This window comes from Rhinoderma darwinii, chromosome 7, assembly GCF_050947455.1.
Source record: "Rhinoderma darwinii isolate aRhiDar2 chromosome 7, aRhiDar2.hap1, whole genome shotgun sequence".
NCBI classification, from domain to species: domain Eukaryota; kingdom Metazoa; phylum Chordata; class Amphibia; order Anura; family Rhinodermatidae; genus Rhinoderma; species Rhinoderma darwinii.
In genome coordinates, this window is record NC_134693.1 from 69420937 (window position 1) to 69440326 (window position 19390).

A 19390-nucleotide genomic window follows, 5' to 3' on the forward strand; every position below is an offset into this window, starting at 1 on the left:
GATGCTGTGTCCGAGAAGGGTGCCAGTAATGGCGCCTGCTCTGTCTGCGCGTCCGCACGGAGGAATGCCTCCAGGGTTCCGGGAGTTGGCGCTCCGGAGGGTGCCAGCTTATTCTCCGGTTTCTTAGGACCGCGTTTCACCATCTTGCGGGCTTATCGGGAGGCTAAATCCGAAATGAACCGCTGCTAAAAGGGTGGTTAGTAGAGGAGCTCCGGATCGTGCGTCCTACTCCATCGACATCCGGGCACGCCCCTACGTCACCTAATTTTAAAAAATGCACTACTCAAAGTTTTAAAAGCAGCATTTAGGTGTTTCACAGGAATGAAAGCAAAGTGGAGATGAAATTTCTAAATGTCATTTTTTTTTTTTTTTAGAAAATCCATTATAATCAATTTTTTTCTGTAACTCTGAAGGTTTTACCAGAGAAACGCAACTCCATATTTATTGCCTAAATTCTGCCGTTTTTTTGACATTTCCCACATGGGGCAATGGACTAAAACACAGGCCTTAGAAGCAAAGGAGCAACTAGTGGATTTTGGGGCCTCCTTTATATTAGAATATATTTTAGGCACCATGTCATGTTTGAAGAGGTCTTGTGGGGCCAAAATAGTGGAAACACCCCCAAAAATACACCATTTTGCAAACTACAACCCTCAAGGAATTTATAGAGGGGTATAGTGAGCCTTTTGACCCCACAGGTTTTTTCTAAACTTAGTGGAATTAGACAATAAAAATTAAAATCTAAATTTTTTCCAATAAAACTTAGAAATTCTAAATTTTTACAATTCATAAAGAAGAAAAAGCATCCCAACATTTGAAAAGCAATTTCTCCTGATTACAGCAATACCCCATATGTGGTAATAAACTACTGTTTGGACCCAAGGCAGGGCTCAGAATGGAAGGAGCGCCATTTGGCTTTTGGAGCTCAAGTTTGCTGTATTGGTTTTTGGGTGCCATGTCGCATTTGCAAAGCCCCTGAGGGACCAAAACAGTGGAAACACTCCAAGTGACCCCATTTGGGAAACTACAGTCCTATAAGAATTTATCTAGGGGTATAGTGAGCATTTTGATCCCACAGATTTTTTTATGAACTTAGTGGAATTAGGCCGTGAAAACTTATTTTGTTTTTTATGGCGTTCACTGTTCACTATAAATAACATATTTTAATTTATTCTGCTGGTCGATGCGATTACGACGATACCATAATTTAAATAATTTCTTTTTTGTGTCGCCATATACTAAGACATTTAACTTTTGTATTTTTCCATCATGAAAGCTATATGTGACTTTGTGATCCCTATTTATATTTTTTTTCCGGATCTGAAGTGACTAAAATAGCGATTCTGGTATTTTGCTTCTTTATTATTTTTTTTACCGCGTTCATTGTGCGGGATAAATAACATTCTATTTTTAGAGATCAGGCAGTTACGGATGCGGCGATACCAATTATGCATCGTTTTTTTTTTCTAATAATAAAGGACTTTGTAAGAAAAAAAGGGCGATTTTTAATTTTATTACCTGGAACTTTTACTTTTTTTTTAGTCCCACTAGGGACTTGAAGGTCCAACTGTTAGATCTTGTTATAATACTTGTTTCACACTGACAGGCAGCGTAATGGGTCCTGCCTCTGGCAGGACCCAATCGCCTTCCGTAGATGGCGGTCCCGAAGGCCCTTTTTAGTTCTCCGGTTGACATAGCAACCATCGGCACCCCGCAATTGCGTTGCGGTGTGCCGATGTTGTTGTAACTCCTTAAATGCAGTGGTCGCTATTGTCCGTCGTATTTAAGGGGTTAATCATCGGGGATAACGGCTGTGATCCCGCCCGTTGTCTTTCCTCAGTACTAAGGCTGCTAGTAGCAGCTAGTACTAAGAGATGCCGGGCTGCGGGGAATGCCTGTGCGCTCCATTAGGGGCACACGTAGATTAACGGGCTGCAGGGACCAGCGCTGCAGCCCGATAATCTATGTGGGCTGGTCGGGAAGCATATTAAAAAGAAGGCCCAATACTGACCCCTGTGGAACCCCACTGGTAACTGCGACCCACTCTGAGGGTGTACCATTAATAACCACCCACTATTTTATTAATCTTTCTCCCTCCCCTTATTTCCACCCATATGAATTCCACATGATCATTTCCCTCATAGGTGTCTTGCTGCAGCAAAGCTACCGCTGAACTGACTTCCCACTCATTCGCAAAGTTGGTACACTTATTGGGGTGTTCCAGATCGGGAGTAGTCTCCCTGACAATCTTTCCTCTATTCGCCTTCTAACTGTCAGCCAACTAGCTGCCTCAACAGCCTGAACCTCCATGCTACCGTCCTCCTCCGCCCCTGCCGTGGTGCGGGCTGGCTCACTGAGCAGCAAACACGTCTTCTTGTTTTTTTAATTGCCCGCAGTGTTAAAAGTTGCTCATTTAGATCCAAAATCTGTGCTTCCAAATGGAAAATTCTCACACACCCTGCACAGTACTATGGTCCCCCAAACGGTTGTTAAAGGAGAGCAGACACTAAAGTCACTGAATCTTAAGTCACACTCAAGTCCCCATGCACACGAGCGTAAAAACGCCCGTAATCACGGCCCGTAAGTACGGGCCCATAGACTTCTATTGGCCACGGGTACCTCCCCGTATGCTTACGCGAAGGTGCCCGGGCCATTGAAAAATATAGAACATGTCCTATTTTAGGCCGTAATTACGGCACGGGCAGGCCCATAGAAGTCTATGGGGCTCCCGTAATTACGGGTGACTACGTGTGTGCACCCGTAATTACGGGAGCGTTGCTAGGCGACGTCAGTGGATAGTCACTGTCCAGGGTGCTGAAAGAGTAAACTGATCAGCAGTAACTTTTTCAGCACCCTGGACAGTGACTTCCGATCACAATATAAAGCAACGTGTAAAAAAAAATAGTTCATACTTACCCAGAACTCCCTGCTTCTTCCTCCTGTCCGGCCTCCCAGGATAACCGCTGCAGCCAATCACAGGCTGCAGCGGTCACATGGACTGCCGTGTCATCCAGGGAGGTCGGGCTGGATGTCAAGAGAGGGACGCGTCACCAAGGCAACGGCCGGGTAAGTATGAATTTCTTTTACTTTTACCTCGGAAAGGGCTGCCCCTTCTCTCTATCCTGCACTGATAGAGAGAAGGGGCTGCCGATTAGTGCAGTGCAATTTTGCAGCGAAAACGTGCCCATAAATACGGGTGGAATACTGGTGACACCGGACCCGTATTTACGGGCACGGGTCCGTAAATACTGGTGCAATATGGGTCGAATACGTGTGACCAAGGACCCATATTTACACCAGTATTTACGGGAGGGAAAAATAAGTTTGTGTGCGTGAGGCCTAAGACACTGCACACTTGATACCAATACACACTCTCAAGCTCCCACACTCGGTCAGCTGCTTGTTCTAAATATTTTTTGCCATTTAGGCTTCGTTCACATCTGCGCCAGGGTGCCGTTGCGATGTTCCTTGTGTATATATATATATATATATATATATATATATATATATAGCAAGAAATGAGAGCACGGAACCAGCACTCAAAGAAAAAAAGTGACATTTATTCACCCAACAGATGCAACGTTTCACTTCCTCACTGGAAGCATTTTCGTTACATCTGTTGGATGAATAAATTTAACTTTTTTTCTTTGAGTGCTGCTTCCGTGCTCTCATTTCTTGCTATACATTATATGGGGAGAAGTCACTCCTACCATCTGAAGCTTAGCACTGACCGTTTATTTATTTTTTTACACAAGTGCTGCTCCTATTTTGCTCTTTGTATATATATGTACGTGTGTATATATATATATATATATATATCAAGAGAAAATACAAATTTGTGGTTAATCAAAGAGGAGAAAAGTGACTTTATTTCCAGCCAGGCTATAGTAATATGTATATCTTAAAACATAACTTTTATTAGTTAGGGTTAAATATAGTTTGGACAAAAAAGAAGAATCAAATTTAAAATTTAGCCAGAGTTCACTGACAGAAATAGATTTTGCATCAGTCAGATGCAATCAGTATATAGTATAATCTATCTATCTTTGTGTCTCCTACGGCGTCTGCAGAACGCCGGGTGACACAGGTAAGTGGCGTCTGTATCTGAGTCAGTGAAAAACTCTGAGGTTAAAAGTTATTGCGAAGCCCCCCCGTATATATATATATATATATATATATATATATATATATATATATATATATATAAAATATAATCTAGCGTTTTAGATGCTGCGATCGTTGAAAAAATTAAAAGTTAGTAATATGAAATTTATAAATACTCATACTATCCAGCAGCAGTCTTCGGTCTCCATTCCCCCCCCCCCCCCCCCCAATGCCGCAAAAGAAATTAAAGGTCAATGTACTGGGACAGAAACTAGAGATGCAGCAGAAATATTAAGTTATTAATAATTCTGGCGCATCATGGAGCTCCCCCACACATGCAGCCGCTTAAAAAAAAACAAAAAAACACACCACCTGCCAACACACCGTCCCACACACAAACGTACCACCCCAGCCTAGAACTATACTATATATCAAGACAGATAGATGGATATGAAATAGATATCTGATATGAGATCGATAGATATTTGAAAAAAATAAGTGTTTTATTATTAATATTCTCCCTCACCTGACAGCCTGCCAGGAGAGGGAGAAGTTACAGCAGGACAGCGAGGAGGGGGGGCCACGACGAGTGGGGGCGCAGCACCACCCCCTCCCGCGTACCCCCGCCCCAAACATGCAAAGGACACACACACTTAACTGAAGTGCGAACAGTGTCCAAAATGGCGCCGGCTTTCCCCCTATAAACCAGCTTCTATACTGGGCGCTCTGAACTGCATATGTGCAGTACAGAGCTAGACGGCAGATGCAGAGGACATACGAACGGGAGTCGTTCATATGTCCTGTAGCTGCTATATTCCATCTGTGTGTGTGTCGTGAACAGACACATACATAGATGGAATAAAAATGGCAGCCCTCAGTTAAGTAAAAAAGTTTAAATAAAAAAAAACATTTTGGACAAAACACAAAAAACTAAATATAACATTTTATTAAATAAAAACACATACATTTTTTTTTTTTAAAAAGTGACACCTTTCCTTTAAGGAACCTCTGCTCCCACAGAAAACCAAAATCATGCACAACTTCGTAAGTATATAGCGCGTGCGTGCGTGTATATATATGTTTATTTATTTTTTCTCTTACATGCCTTGATCAGGGCAAGCAACTCTGCACTCTGGGCAGAATGTAAACCAGGATCAAGGATTTCAGAGTACAAAACAAAGGTGTCTGGTGGTTAGGCCGTGAAGGACTGCTTATACGTTATTACATTTATCACTTTTCCTGATTCAATCTACAAATGAAACAAAGCCGTTCTACATTGTTAAACAAAATAGCTATATGAGCATTTTATCTTTTTGTGTCCATTCATTTCAAGAACATCACATTTCTTATCACATTAGAAGCTGTTCTCCACCTCCCCCATCTCCTATCACACTAAGGCTGGCTTCACACGACCTATTTTCAGGCGTAAACTAGGCGTTTTACGCCTCGAATTACGCCTGATAACAAGGCTCCAATACGTCGGGAAACATCTGCCCATTCATTTCAATGAGTTTGCCGATGTACTGTGCCGACGACCTGTAATTTTACGTGTCGCTGTCAAAAGACGGCGAGTAAAATGACAGCCTCGTTAAAGAGGTGCAGGACACTTCTTGGGACGTAATTTGAGCCGTTTTTCATTGACTTCAATGAAGAACAGCTCCAAATTACGTCCGTAAAAGACGCCCCGCAAAACGCGAGTACGAGCAATTACATCTGAAATGCAGGAGCTGTTTTCTCCTGAAAACAGCTCCGTAATTTCAGCCGTAATTGACGTTATCGTGTGCACATACCCTAACAGCTTCTAAATTATACGATATGGGAACTTATTATAAGGTCATTTGTAACTGTAAATCTACTACTTACTTCCAAAACTTAATTTGCTTTAAACTTTATTTTTTAAAGTATCACTTTCCTCTGACTACCTCCGGCATTTAACTTCAGTGTATTAGGGCTACATACATTTGTCACTAGCTAAACAGTTCAATGAAGATAATGAATATACAAAATAACTTGGATTATTAAAGTATATATTATGTTCTGATCCCTACTATAAAGATACTTTGTGCTTTTTGTTGCTTTCTAAAAGACTCTACAATCCATCTACTTCAAGCTGCTTTTTTATATAGCTCTCATTCCCGATTTACACTTTTCTTTGGAATACCCAATCCCCTAGTAAGCTTACAACATTTTAACAGGTGCTTGCTAACCCATGTGCCATACCTCATATTCATCTCCTCCTGTGGGGATACAGGAGCCCTCGGACGCCCTCTACTCTGATCTGGTGATTGGCCGGATCTTCGTTTGCCGTGACTGTGGCCCATAGCCCTGCTATGATACCCTTTTCTCTCAGTTTTTATTTTCACTGGCAATATTCTATGGCTATTGTCTGTTAGGGAAAGTCCCACTCTGCGTATCCCCCACGTATCCGTATGCACTAAACAAGTCTTTCAACAGAGCCAAATGACAAACAACTAAACAATAATTCCACAAAGGATCTTCCCTCTATATCATCTATGTTAAACAATCTAAGAAAGATATTTTCTGAGCTAGCGATATGATTTTTCATGAGGGAAGCAAGACAGGTGCAGCTTCAGGACACAACCTTGAATGTACCTAGATGCAGAACCAACACTGCTGTGACACAAGGCTGTCAAGCAATAGACTGAGATGTGATCAGAGATCAGTTCGCTCTCATTCCCTGGGAATAGCCCTACACTCAATAGCAATAGTGGACTGAAGCTGAATTTAATTAACGATGTCCAAAGGCCGAGTGCAGGGGGACCCTAAGGACCTATACTGACGAACCAAGGTAGACCAGTAGTACGGAAACTATGCCCAAACACACTTAACTTTCAATTTTACTTTTGTCCTTCCGCTGCTCAGGCAGTGGTTAATAACAATTTACTTGACCAACACAGTAAAATAGAAAAGCACTTGTGTCTGAGGACTTATCACTTCACTGCCCCCACCGTGCTTTCTCCGTAGATGTGCGTCTTGAGGCAGTTTCAATCACGCCGCCGTAAAGGCCTCTTTCACTCTGATGTGTCATGCACTAACAAAAGAAGGGAGAGCGAATGAGAAAAAGGTTTCTCATCTGTTTGATGGCGCCAATCTGATCCTTGGTTCCCAGCCTGGTTCCGTTCCAGATGCTTTCGGTTCCCGGGTTTTGGCACTATACTTATTGTGGATAAATTTAACGTCAAACGGTTGCTCCAGATTCACGTATACCGTATTTATTTGCTTAAGCAAGAAGTTTTACAATAAAATGACATGCTTGTTATTTTGTATGTAAGTAAAATGGACAATTCTCCTTTCCATACAATGAGGGAGTTTATATAGTATTTTCAGACTGGACATTTACATATCAGATAAAACATTTTCTCTTGAGTTTGCAAACAATCTTACATTCAGAATATTTTCTTGGCATTGCAATATAATCGATAAATTGATTATCTGAGATTAATTTTATTTTACGTAGTCATCTCTCCTTATCATCTTCTATAACAATAGGCTGTGGAGGGAGTGGTCTTGAGTCCTCTGCTTTCTACTTAGCCAGAATAAAAGTCTTGTTGAGTCAACTTTTTCGTTATCCAGCAGAGATTCTCTTACACACAGCAAAAACACGTCTCTATAAGCATCGTTTTTATATTGAAGTTAAAAAACAAGGTAGAGCAATCAGATAAAATGGTGGAATTAGTTAATTTCTATCACAAGACCATGCCTTGGTATCACTGACCTTGGGGGGACTTTAACAAAAATTTGGCGGTTTACGTCCTATTTATGTGAATCAGATGATATGTCTTACCTCCAAGACAGAGATGAGAGGGCATATAATTAGCTATGTCAATTTAAAACGCAAATAGACGAAAGCCCAATTCTTTGAATTGCAAGCTAACTTACTCAGAATGCAATCTGCTCATGCTCAAGTCCCAACATTAGACTCCAAAAAAAGAGTTTTTTTGAAAGCACAAGACCTATTAAACACCTTTCTCCAAGGACATGCCATCTAGCAAGTGAAGACTATGCAAAATACATTTTATTGATGGGAAAAAAAGGTGGGATCCCTGTTGGTACATCATACACGCTCCCGTGCCTGCAAACAGATATTGGTAGCAAAAGACCTAGACACGAATTAAACGCACTCTGATGCATGTAAGGGCCTGTTCACATCAGCCATGGCTTTCCGTTCCGGGCTTCCGTCGGAGGTTTCCGTCGGGTGAACCCCGCAACGGAAAGTCAAACTGAAACCACAGCTTCCGTTTCCGTCACCATTGATATCAATGGTGACGGAAACATTGCTAATGGTTTTCGTTCGGCAGGTTTCCGTTTTAATGACGGAATCAATAGCGCAGTGTTTGTGTTTTTCAGCGTCTCTGCAGAGAGGAAAAAATTACTCAACGCTTGTGGCTGCACTATATGTTGTAATACACATCTATAGCTGATAGCTGCCTGAAGAATTTTTTGATAATTTTTTTTTTTTTTTTGCTGTCGATATGTTATTATTATTGATTTTTTTCTTAATGGGCATTTTATTTTTACTTTAGATGCGTTTCAAAAGATACTGCAACAGGAGGGAGTGCTGGCACTTTGGAAGGGTACATTGCCTTCTCTACTTTTGGTTTTGAACCCAGCCATCCAGTTCATGTTCTATGAAGGATTAAAGCGGCAGCTCCTAACTCAGAAGGCTGAAGTAAAATGATAATTTAATTATATTGTGTATTTGGGATTACATTGTGTTTAGTGGTGGTAGTAGGGGTGGTTTTATAATTGTGAATATTTTAATATATATTATTTATTAATAAAGTTATAGATATACAATTCATAATAATAAAAAAAGCTTTTTACATCCATAAAGCAATAAAAAACGGGAAAAAAAAGTTAAAAAGAAGAAAGAAAGTTAAAAAACAGAAAAGCTAAAGCACTAGCCACTTAATAGAATAACAACCTATAGGTTTGAAAAGTGTTGATTTCTTATCCAGGGCATCCATCTTTCCTGGAATAAATACTTTCCCACCTCCCAATCTAATCCTAGGACTTTAAACCGACAATATATGTATTTATTACTTCAGTAATACAAGGAATTGTATTTGTTTTTCAGTTGAATGTAATTCTATTTCGTGCTGCATCTAAAATTTTGCAACAGACCCATCTGTTTTCTTTGACGATTAGGTTCAGTCTCATATTTTAATAAAACTAATTCTTTCGTAAGAATTTCTTTACTCCAATAATTTGATTAATTAGAGCAGAAAGTTCGGACCAAAAGGTCTTCAATTTTCCACACCCCCACCAAATATGTAACAAATCACCCGTTATTCCACAGTCTCTCCAACATGTCATTTGAGTTGAAATGGACCAATTTCTTCTGATGTAAATATATACATTAGTGAATTTTTTTTAACCGTTACAAGATTTATACAGTAAATTTAGTATTTTGACAGGTATATTTTATAGCAGTCAGCCATTCATCCAACGGAAACTCTTTTTGTAAGTCTTTTTCCCAAGGTAGCATGTACTTAAATTTGCCATTAATATTTCTAGATATTAATTTATTGTAAATCAGGGATAAATAATTCGAGAGTGCTATAGACTCAATGTCCCGTATAGATCCCTTTGTATCCCTCTATGTAGTTTAATATATTCAACAATTTTATATCTATTAATGATCCTTTTGATTTGGTGAAGTTTCAGGAAGTCTTTGTCACCTATACCATAATGCAGTGATAACCATTCTGGTGAACTGAATTGATCGGTATTATTGAGATAATCTAAATATAAAATGCCTTTTGATTCTCACCAAGTGCTATCCTAATTATTTATTAAGTGACGAAAATAATGTATTTTGAAATCTGTTCTTTTTATATCAATAGATAGATCCTCTAGCTCTTTATGCGTAAAGCTCCATATTCTAAGAGAGTTGGAGACCATATAAGGAAGATCGTGAGGAATAGGGGAGATTTAGACTATTAAAGATGCGGCTTCTAATTTAACCCAAACAATGGTTTCGTCTTCTTGCCACCAACAGTTAATTGGCTCTATAAGCCGCTTTATAATAGGATAATACGTTTGGTATCCCCAAACTACCATTTTTAAATTTTAAGTATGCTATCTTCAATGAAAACCTCACTTTCCCTCTTTCCCCTTTCCAAATATAATAGGAAATGTAAACTTGCAAATTTGTTATCCAGGTATGGGGGAATATGATGGAAAATAAAGATGATTTTTGGTAAAATATTCATTTTGAAGGCATTAATCCTTGCTATCCATGACAAGTTTATTTTAACCAATTTCGCAACATCTTCCCAAACCACTTTAAAAAGCATCTTTTAATTTAACTCATTTGTTTTAGCGATACTATTTGACATTTTTGAACCAATGCTATCGCATATTATCTACCCAATGAAATGCGATTTTTTTTTTAATATGTTCTTTCAGATTTTTAAAAAGGTAAAATTTGACATTTTCCCTCATTTAATTTATACCATAACATCTGGGAATAGATATTAACTGTTTTAATACTTTGAAAAGAGTTGTAAATAACAGTAAAGGAGATAACGATATAGTCTACATACAGGGTGACTAGGTTGAGCGTCTGGCCGATCTTTATGCCACTAATATTTGGGTCCTTTTTTAAGGTGTACTCTAGGGGTTCCACCACCAAATTAAAAATTAAGGGAGACAACAGGCAACCTTGTCTTGAATTGTTTTGTATCTCTGGTGTTTGAATTATTTATCCCCTCTGATCCATTTAAGTTATACAGCTACTTATAATAATCCACAAGGGTATCGACAATGGCCTTGGGTGAAAATCTTTTTTACCCTTTGCTGTCTTTTAAAAATTCTATTTTTTTCTTAATATGAGTTCTGTCACTTAAAATCCTGCCGATTTTGTCCACTTGTTGGTAAAACCTAGCTAATTTTTTCCACAGACTTTCCCTATAGTTTTCCAAAAGGACTAATTTAATTTGAGAGCTCACTAGATCAATCTCATGCAGAACACGAGACAGCTTAGTATTCTTCTAAAAACAAAAGTTTTGACTTCATAGCATCCAACCTTTTAATTTGATCACTCCATTTGTGCATGAGCTTGACACAGTGCCCCCTCAACACCGCTTTGTGTGCGTACCATAAAGTATAATCCTTTACTTCGTTATTGTCATTATCTATAAACAAAACATTTCGTTTTCGCTGAAAATCTAAGACAGAACTATCTGAGGTTAGCAATATGTTTTTAAGTTGCCGTCTATAAACTTTAGTTAACTTGTACCATGTGTGAGATTTCAGCAGCGGGGGAGGAGGAACACTGACCGGTTGTCAGCTCTAGGTGGGCAAAGATTGAGTTCAGTTTATGAATAAACTTGGGGTCATGAGCACTCTTAGGGCTTGTTTACACGAACGTGTATTATGTCCATGCAACGCGCGTGATTTTCACGCGTGTTGTACGGACCTATGTTAGTCTATGGGGCAGTGTAGACAGTCCATGAGCTATGCACAGCGTGAGTCCGCTGCGAAAAACTCACGACATGTCCTATATTTGTGCGTTGTTCGCACATCACGCACCCATTGAAGTCAATGGGTGCGTGCAAACCACGCATGTCATACGGAAGCAGTTCCGTGGGACAAGCGTGATTCGCGCAACAGCACTGAAAAGGATGAATGAAAACAGAAAAGCAGCACGTTCTTTTCTGTTTACAAACATCCAAACGGAGTGTCATAATGATGGCTGCGCGAAAATCACGCAGCCGCGCATCATATAGTGATGGCACACGGAGCTGTTAAGTGCCTTTTGCGCACGCAAAACGCCGTGTTTGTGCGTGCGCAAAACGCACACGCTCGTGTAAACCAGGCCTTAAAGAGAACCTTTCACTTGCCCATACATGTGCAGCTGAGTGCAACATGTAATAGGGCAGGGCTGCACAAACCCTGGGGCACTTTGCATTTTTTAAATATTTAAATAACCCCATTACACACCCCATTGACAGTTCAGGGGGTTATTTAAATATCGGGCGCCAAATATAACGGCACCAATATCTAAATAATGGAGGAGCCCTGCCTATTACATGCTGCACATATATGGGGAGGTGAAAGGTTCTCTTTAATCACTAGCTCAGTCTCTAAGGCCTCATGCACACGACCGTAAAAACTCCCGTTATTACGGGTCGTAATTACGACCCGTAATAACGGGCTCATAGACTTCTATTGGCGACGGGTGCCTTCCCGTTTTCTCACGGGAAGGTGCCCGTGCCGTTGAAAAAGATAGAACATGTCCTATTTCAGGCCGTAATAACGGCACGGACAGTCCATAGAAGTCTATGGAGCTCTCGTAATGACGGGTGGCTACATGTGTGCACCCGTCATTACGGCAGCGTTGCTAAGCGACGTCAGTAAATAGTCACTGTCCAGGGAGCTGAAAGAGTTAACTGATCGGCAGTAACTCTTTCAGCACCCTGGACAGTGACTACCGATCAGTATAAACCTGTAAAAAATAAAAATAAAAGACGTTCATACTTACCGAGAACTTCCTGCTTCCTCCAGTCCGGTCTCCCGCCCGTTGCCTTGGTGACGCGTCCCTCTCGACATCCGGCCCGACGTCCTGGATGACGTTTCAGGCCATGTGACCGCTGCAGCCAATCACAGGTTAATCATATGCTGCAGCGGTCACATGGACTGCCGCGTCATCCAGGGATGTCGGGCTGGATGTGAAGAGAGGGACGCGTCACCAAGACAACGGCCGGGTAAGTATGAATTTCTTTAACTTTTATTACAGAAAAGGCTGTCCCTTCTCTCTATCCTGCACTGATAGAGAGAAGGGGCTGCCGATTAGTGCAGTGCTATTTTGCCGCCAAAAACGTGCCCGTAAATACGGGTGACACCGGACCCATATTTACGGGCACGGGTTCGTAAATACTGGTGCAAAACGGGTGGAATACGTGTGACACCGGACGCGTATTTACGCCAGTATTTACGGGTGGGAAAAAATACGGTCGTGTGCATGAGGCCTAACTCATAAAAAGCTCATTTAAATATTAGGCGGAAAAACTTTCAAAAAGTATTATACAGCCATTCTGACATGGCTTTTCAAAGTAAGTTTACCAGCCTCATGAGGTCTAAGAGTTTTATTTAAAAACGTATGCAGTTTATATTGTGAACTCTGACAGATCCTCTTTAATTTTCTAGTTGATAATACTATACTCCTTCTCAGTGTGTGGTACTACCATAACTCCTAGGCAGCGCCCTCGCTGTCTTAGGGTTACATTTTACGCAGATCTTTCCTTTACTCCTTATATTCAATCACTTGCACACTTATGTCACCTTCCCCCTTATAAAAAATTTCCAGAGTTTGCCCTTTTCTTAATGTGGAAACAGCCAAAACTCCCATTGTCGCTCTGATTCACTTTAGTCTTGACTACTGTAACTCCTTACTAATCTGTCTTCCTCTCACTAAACTCTCCTCTCTCTAATCTATCCTGAATGCAGCAGCCAAGCTCATCTTTCTGACCAACCGCTACATCAATGCCTCTCCCTTGTGCCAGTCACTGCACAAGTTACCTATTCCCTTTAGAATAAAATTTAAACCTATTATTCTTACCCACAAAGCTCTCCATCCCCCATAATCCGAACCTCCCACTTTCGTCTCCCAAGATTTTTCTCGTTCTGCACCAGTCCTCTGGAAAGCTCTACCCCAAACAATCAGATTAATTCCCAACATTCACAGTTTTAAGAATGCCCTAAAAACACATCTTTTTAGACAGGCCTATAACATTCCCTAATCTGACTCCTTTCCCTGGCCCCCAATTACATTAGTCATCTACATTAGTCATTACATTAGAACCTGACCCCATCATTCAGCAGTATCCCCCACACTTCTTGCATCCTAATGTAATGTACTTTATATCTGTCATACACACATACTGGCTGGTGACCAGTTCATGCTGCTTCATGTGTATTACCCCATATGTATAAAAGATGTCTGGACCATTGTACTAAACACACACTTTTTACATTTTGTGTCACCCTTATTTCCTCATAGATTGTAAGCTCTTGCGAGCAGGGTCCTCACTTCTCTTGTTTGAATCGTTAATTAGTTCTGTCAGTATGTAATGTCTGATATTGTCTGTACATGTTCCCTCTGAATTGTAAATGGCTAAATAAAGATTTATTATTATTATACAGCTATTTTGAGATGCACTATACCAGATATTTGGCTGCTTTATATCTGTAGCTATACATAATATGTATAAAATGTAATCTGTTTAGTATGTATTATGTATGTATGTATATAATAAAATATATAGATAAATAGTGCAAGGAGTATAAAAAACTTATGAGATGTAATGTAATGTATTTCTTACTCCTGGAACTCTGTAGCGAAATACGTATTTGCAGGATAAGAAACCGGAAGGACACCATGGGTATAAATTTGTGCCTGTCAAATTTTCTGTGTAATGTTATTATTTCTGTAAAAAAAAAAAATAATGTATAGAATTGAACCACTTTAACCCCGTCGCGCACCCAGACGTGCTATCACGTCCAGGTGCGGGGGGTGATGTTTGGAGCGCGCTCACGTTCTAAGTGCGCTCCATATGCTGTGGGTGTCGGCTGTATTTTACAACGGACAGCCAGGAGCAGAGATCGCGCTATTCCTGGCTGTTCAACCCCTCAAATGCTGTGGTCCCCTCTGTGAGATCGGGGGGTTATGACGGTTAGTGAAAGAAATATACAAAATTAAAAGTTTAAAAAAAAACCTTTTCCCATTTTTCCCCTAAAGTAACGTAAAAAGTAAACAAAAGTGGTATCGCTGCGTCCGTAAAAGTCTAAACTATTACAATATAGCTTTATTTAATGTGCATGGTGAACGCTGTAAAAAAAAATAAAATGTAAAACTCCAAAATCGCTGTTTTTTGATCAACTTAGCTCTCAAAAATTGTTTTGTAAAAAGTGATCAAAAAGTTCTACTTCCAAAAAAATGGTACTGATAAAAACTACAGCTCGCCCCGCAAAAAATAAGCCCTCACACCGCTCAATCGGTGAAAAAATAAAAAGTTATGGCTCTCAGAATGTGATGACACAAAACATTTTTTTTTTTTTAACAAAAAATTTATTATCAATTAAAGTAGTAAAATATAAAAAAATATATATAAATTTGGTAGCACCATAATCGTATTGACCCACAGAATAAATAATAAATAAGTTGTTGTTTTTACCGCATGGTGAAAGCCGTAAAAACGAAACCCTAAAAACTTTTGAGGAATCGCAGTTTTTTCCATCTTAAGCCCGCAAATTTTTTTTTTCAGTTTCCCAGTACATTATATGGAACTATAAATGGTACCAATAAAAACTACAACCCCTCCCGCTAAAAATAAGCTTTCACACCACTCTATTGGCAGGAAAATAAAAAAGTTATGGCTCTTGGAATGCGGGGAGTGAAAAACGAAAAATTCAAAAGTGGCATTGTCCCGAAGAGGTTAAGGAGAATAATTGTATGCGTAGATCCTTTTAATAAAAAAGTTGTCAGTTGTTGCCCATATTCATTCCCAAAAGTATTTGGCCTATTGCTGATGGTGTTGTTAGCATGTATTATCATAACTGGGCTCCTTCTCTTTTTGACAGATTTCTTCTTTTCAAGTCTTTGTTATTGGAGCTATTGCCAAAGCTGTTTCCACAACAGTCACCTATCCTTTACAGACTGTGCAATCAGTACTGCGGGTAAGTACTTTTCAGAAAAAATAATGTTGCTGAATTTTCAGCTGTATTTTCTGCATAAACATACAAACTTGTGATCTTGTACAATGAAACACCTAGAACTTTACTTTTGGAAAGGATAGGTGCATATAGAGCAAGTCTAATGTGTTCAAACTGCCTTACACTATAACTTCAACTGGGATAAATCCATTTGAGATGCCATGAAATGATTACCGATTAACAAGAAGAAATGTTTGCAAAACATTTTCTCATCCTTTATATTATAAAGAAAAAAAAATAGGTTTACTATGGCACTCAAGTAGTCCGAAACCCGTGTAATTAAGTAATTACAATATATTCTCATTCACATATTTTATCCTGTTTACCTGCTATCCAATAACCTTTTACTACTCCTTCATTCAAGTATAGTAGAGTTCCCATGCGCTAAGTTATATTAATTTGAGAGGAATTGTAGAAAGTCCTCGTGCACACTGCCATATTATGGATCCATGTCGTATGAATACGTAACATAGGGCCCATAGCCTGCTATTGGTCCATATTGTCCTGCAGTGTGCCTCTGATTTTAAAAGTCACACCTTAAGAATACGTGAGAAATTTTTTTATTTAGTAACACATGCTGTGTTACACAGGTTTTCTTTCCTAGAATCATTAGGGAGAATTACAGTTCCTTATAAAAGCACCATGTGACTGCACACAGAGTGCCTAAGAGTTGGCATTAGAGACTGTGTGCCGCCATATAGGGCCTGCAGGTTATTGGATGTCCAGTACCATGTGATCGATCAAACGTATATGAATGAGAATGGTATACTCTCAGTTATGTATGCTGTGTGTAAATTTGTTCAGTCCATACACCTGCTACAGATGTAGCCATCTATAACTTGATTCTGATAACTTGCTGCAGCGTGATATCACACAACAAAAGCCATTGGAAAAAGTAAAGATAAGGGTATGTTCACACGGCGGGGGTCCGTAACGGCTGAAATTACGGGGATGTTTCAGCCTGAAAACATCCCCGTAATTTCAGCCGTACCGGCATGTGCAGGCGCTTGAACGCCGCGTCAATTACGGCCGTAATTAGCGCTGCTATTCATTGGAGTCAATGAATAACGGCTCCAATTACGGCCAAAGAAGTGACAGGTCACTTCTTCTACGCGGGCGTCTATTTACGCGCCGTCATTTGACAGCGGCGCGTAAATATACGCCTCGTGTGAACAGACAAACGTCTGCCCATTACTTTCAATGGGCAGATGTTTGTCAGCGCTATTGAGGCGCTATTTTCAGACGTAATTCGGGGCAAAAACGCCCGAATTACGTCCGTAAATAGGCCGTGTGAACATACCCTAAGAGATCTAGCCACTGTTTATTTAATGCGTTAAAAGTCAAGGTAAAGATGGCTACATCTGTATATGTTTTTCTTAATATAATATAACTTAGGTTTTGCATAATAAAAGAGTATTACAGCTTCAATATATATTTTAAATTTAAAAATTGACATGTATGATTAGAAGTTTTCAATAAATAATTTATTATTATTTTGGTGTGAAATCTTAGTATGCTAACAGGCATCCCAAATCATTTTGTAGGTTGATGCACACATACGTTTGAAAATATAATAAAACCCATTACGGTATTCATTTTGTAACAGTCTATTAAGTACATTTTGTGTTCTTTATTCCATCAAGTTTGCTAGTTTTTAAATGCGCGCTTAGATTTTTAACTTGCTTGTATTTTGACATTTATAATCTGTTTTGTAGTTTGGCCATGAGAGACTTAATCCAGAGAAACGGATTTTAGGAAGTTTGTTCAGTGTCCTTTATCTTCTCAAGCAACGGATTAGGTATGCTTTGTCCATGTGTGTAATGCTCCAGTAAAAATTTTGCAAGCTGTTGAAGGAAGACTTGTCAGGCTGACCCCGAGATTTGATATCCATGTGCATTGATTTTCTGTACTTTTTCTATCTCCTCAAAGGGGAGTTCTACCTCTAGTTATCTTCTGGCATGTCAAACATGGAATCTTCGACACCGTGCTTCTGTAGAATCGGCATTGATTACAGTCAGGACCGCAATCTAAAATTTCTGGGCCCTTTATTTGCTGGGGGTGAGACACAAGTTCGTGGCTCTTTGGTGTGGGGGGAGAAGAGGGCTTGGGGACACACAAGGGGGCAGACAACCACGTCAGACTGGGCCCCACAGAGGAAATAATTTCATAGGGCCCACCCTTCAGCTATAAAAATATAATTAAAGACCACTCTGAATTGTTTAGTAAAATGTGCTCATATGTTGCACAATATAACAGAAAATAATATTTTAATTACCGTATTTTTCGGTCTATAAGACTCACTTTTTAGCAAGCATAAATCTTGCTAAAAAGTCCCAGTGTATTATAGTCGGCAGTCAAGGGACCCGGCAGCTCCGGGCCCCCTGACCACTGCTTACTTAACCCCTTCCCGACCCATGATGTGCTGGAGCGGGCTCACGCACTGAACCCGCTCCATACACTTCAGGTGTCAGCTGTGTTTTACAGCGATGGCGCTGTTCCTGGCTGATTAACTAGTTAAATGCCACGGTCAATAGCGACCGCGGCATTTATATTGGTCTTCCCATAAATGTCAGATAGATGCGGGTCCCAACTCTTTCGGTAGCTCCGAAAACGTTGTACATGGTCGAGTTACAGAAACAGCGTAACTCGCTGAGCTACACTGTTTCCGTAACTCCCAAAGAACTGAATAGTAGTTACGGAAACAGCGTAGCATTCTACGCTGCTTCTGTAACTGCAATTCACTACTATGGGAGTTACGGAAACAGCGTAGCTCAGTGAGTTACACTGTTTCCGTAACTCATCCATGTATTGCAGTGTATTGTACCAGCGATCTAATGATCACTGGTTCAAGTCCCTTAGGGGAACTAATAAAATGTGTAAAAAATCTATTTTCAGGAGTGTAAAAAAATATTAAAAGTTAATAAAAACCACTTTTGCCATTTTTTTTCCCCAAGCACAATGAAATAAAATAAAAAAAATAAAAAAGGAATGAAATAAAAAGTGATAACACAATCGTATGTACCAAAAAATGGCTCTCAGAATGTGGTGAAACAGAGCAAATTATTTTTTTTAACAAATAGTTTTTGCTTTGTAAAAGTAGTAAAATATGTCATTTTTTCCTATTTTCAAGTTGTCTGTGTGTCTTATTGTACGGGGGTTCAGTCCAATCCGGTATCTGCACCGGGGAAATCTCCAGAAACCTAAAGGCCTCCTCTAGGTCCCCCGGAGACCGGATAGCAAACAAATGCCCTTGTCTGCAGAGAATGATATGAAAGGGGTGTCCCCATCGGTAGGTGGCTTCCGCCGCCTTAGTGGCCTGCAACAAAGGGCGTACAGTCCTCCGCATGTGGAGGGTCAACCTGGAAACATCCGGCAGGACGGTGATCTCAGAACCCTCAAAGGGAACGGTCCCCTTCTCCCAAGCTCTCTGTGCGATATCTTCTTTCTGCTTGTAGAAATGAACTCTACATATGATGCCCCGCGGGCGATTACCCTCTCTAGCCCGTGGGCCCGCCAATCTGTGCACTCTGTCCATTTCAATGGCCAT

General features: G+C 40.1%; 1 protein-coding gene across 2 annotated transcripts in view; it reads left to right on the forward strand.

Moving 5' to 3' along the window:
• SLC25A17 (solute carrier family 25 member 17) overlaps positions 1-19390 on the forward strand; it is a 111757-nt gene that overhangs the window by 81492 nt on the left and 10875 nt on the right. For both annotated transcript variants that reach the window (XM_075833514.1, XM_075833513.1), the window contains exons 6-8: positions 8649-8794; positions 15712-15807; positions 17559-17641. In XM_075833514.1, coding sequence (XP_075689629.1) covers positions 8649-8794; positions 15712-15807; positions 17559-17641 — 325 coding nt within the window. The remainder of the gene's footprint in view (positions 1-8648; positions 8795-15711; positions 15808-17558; positions 17642-19390) is intronic.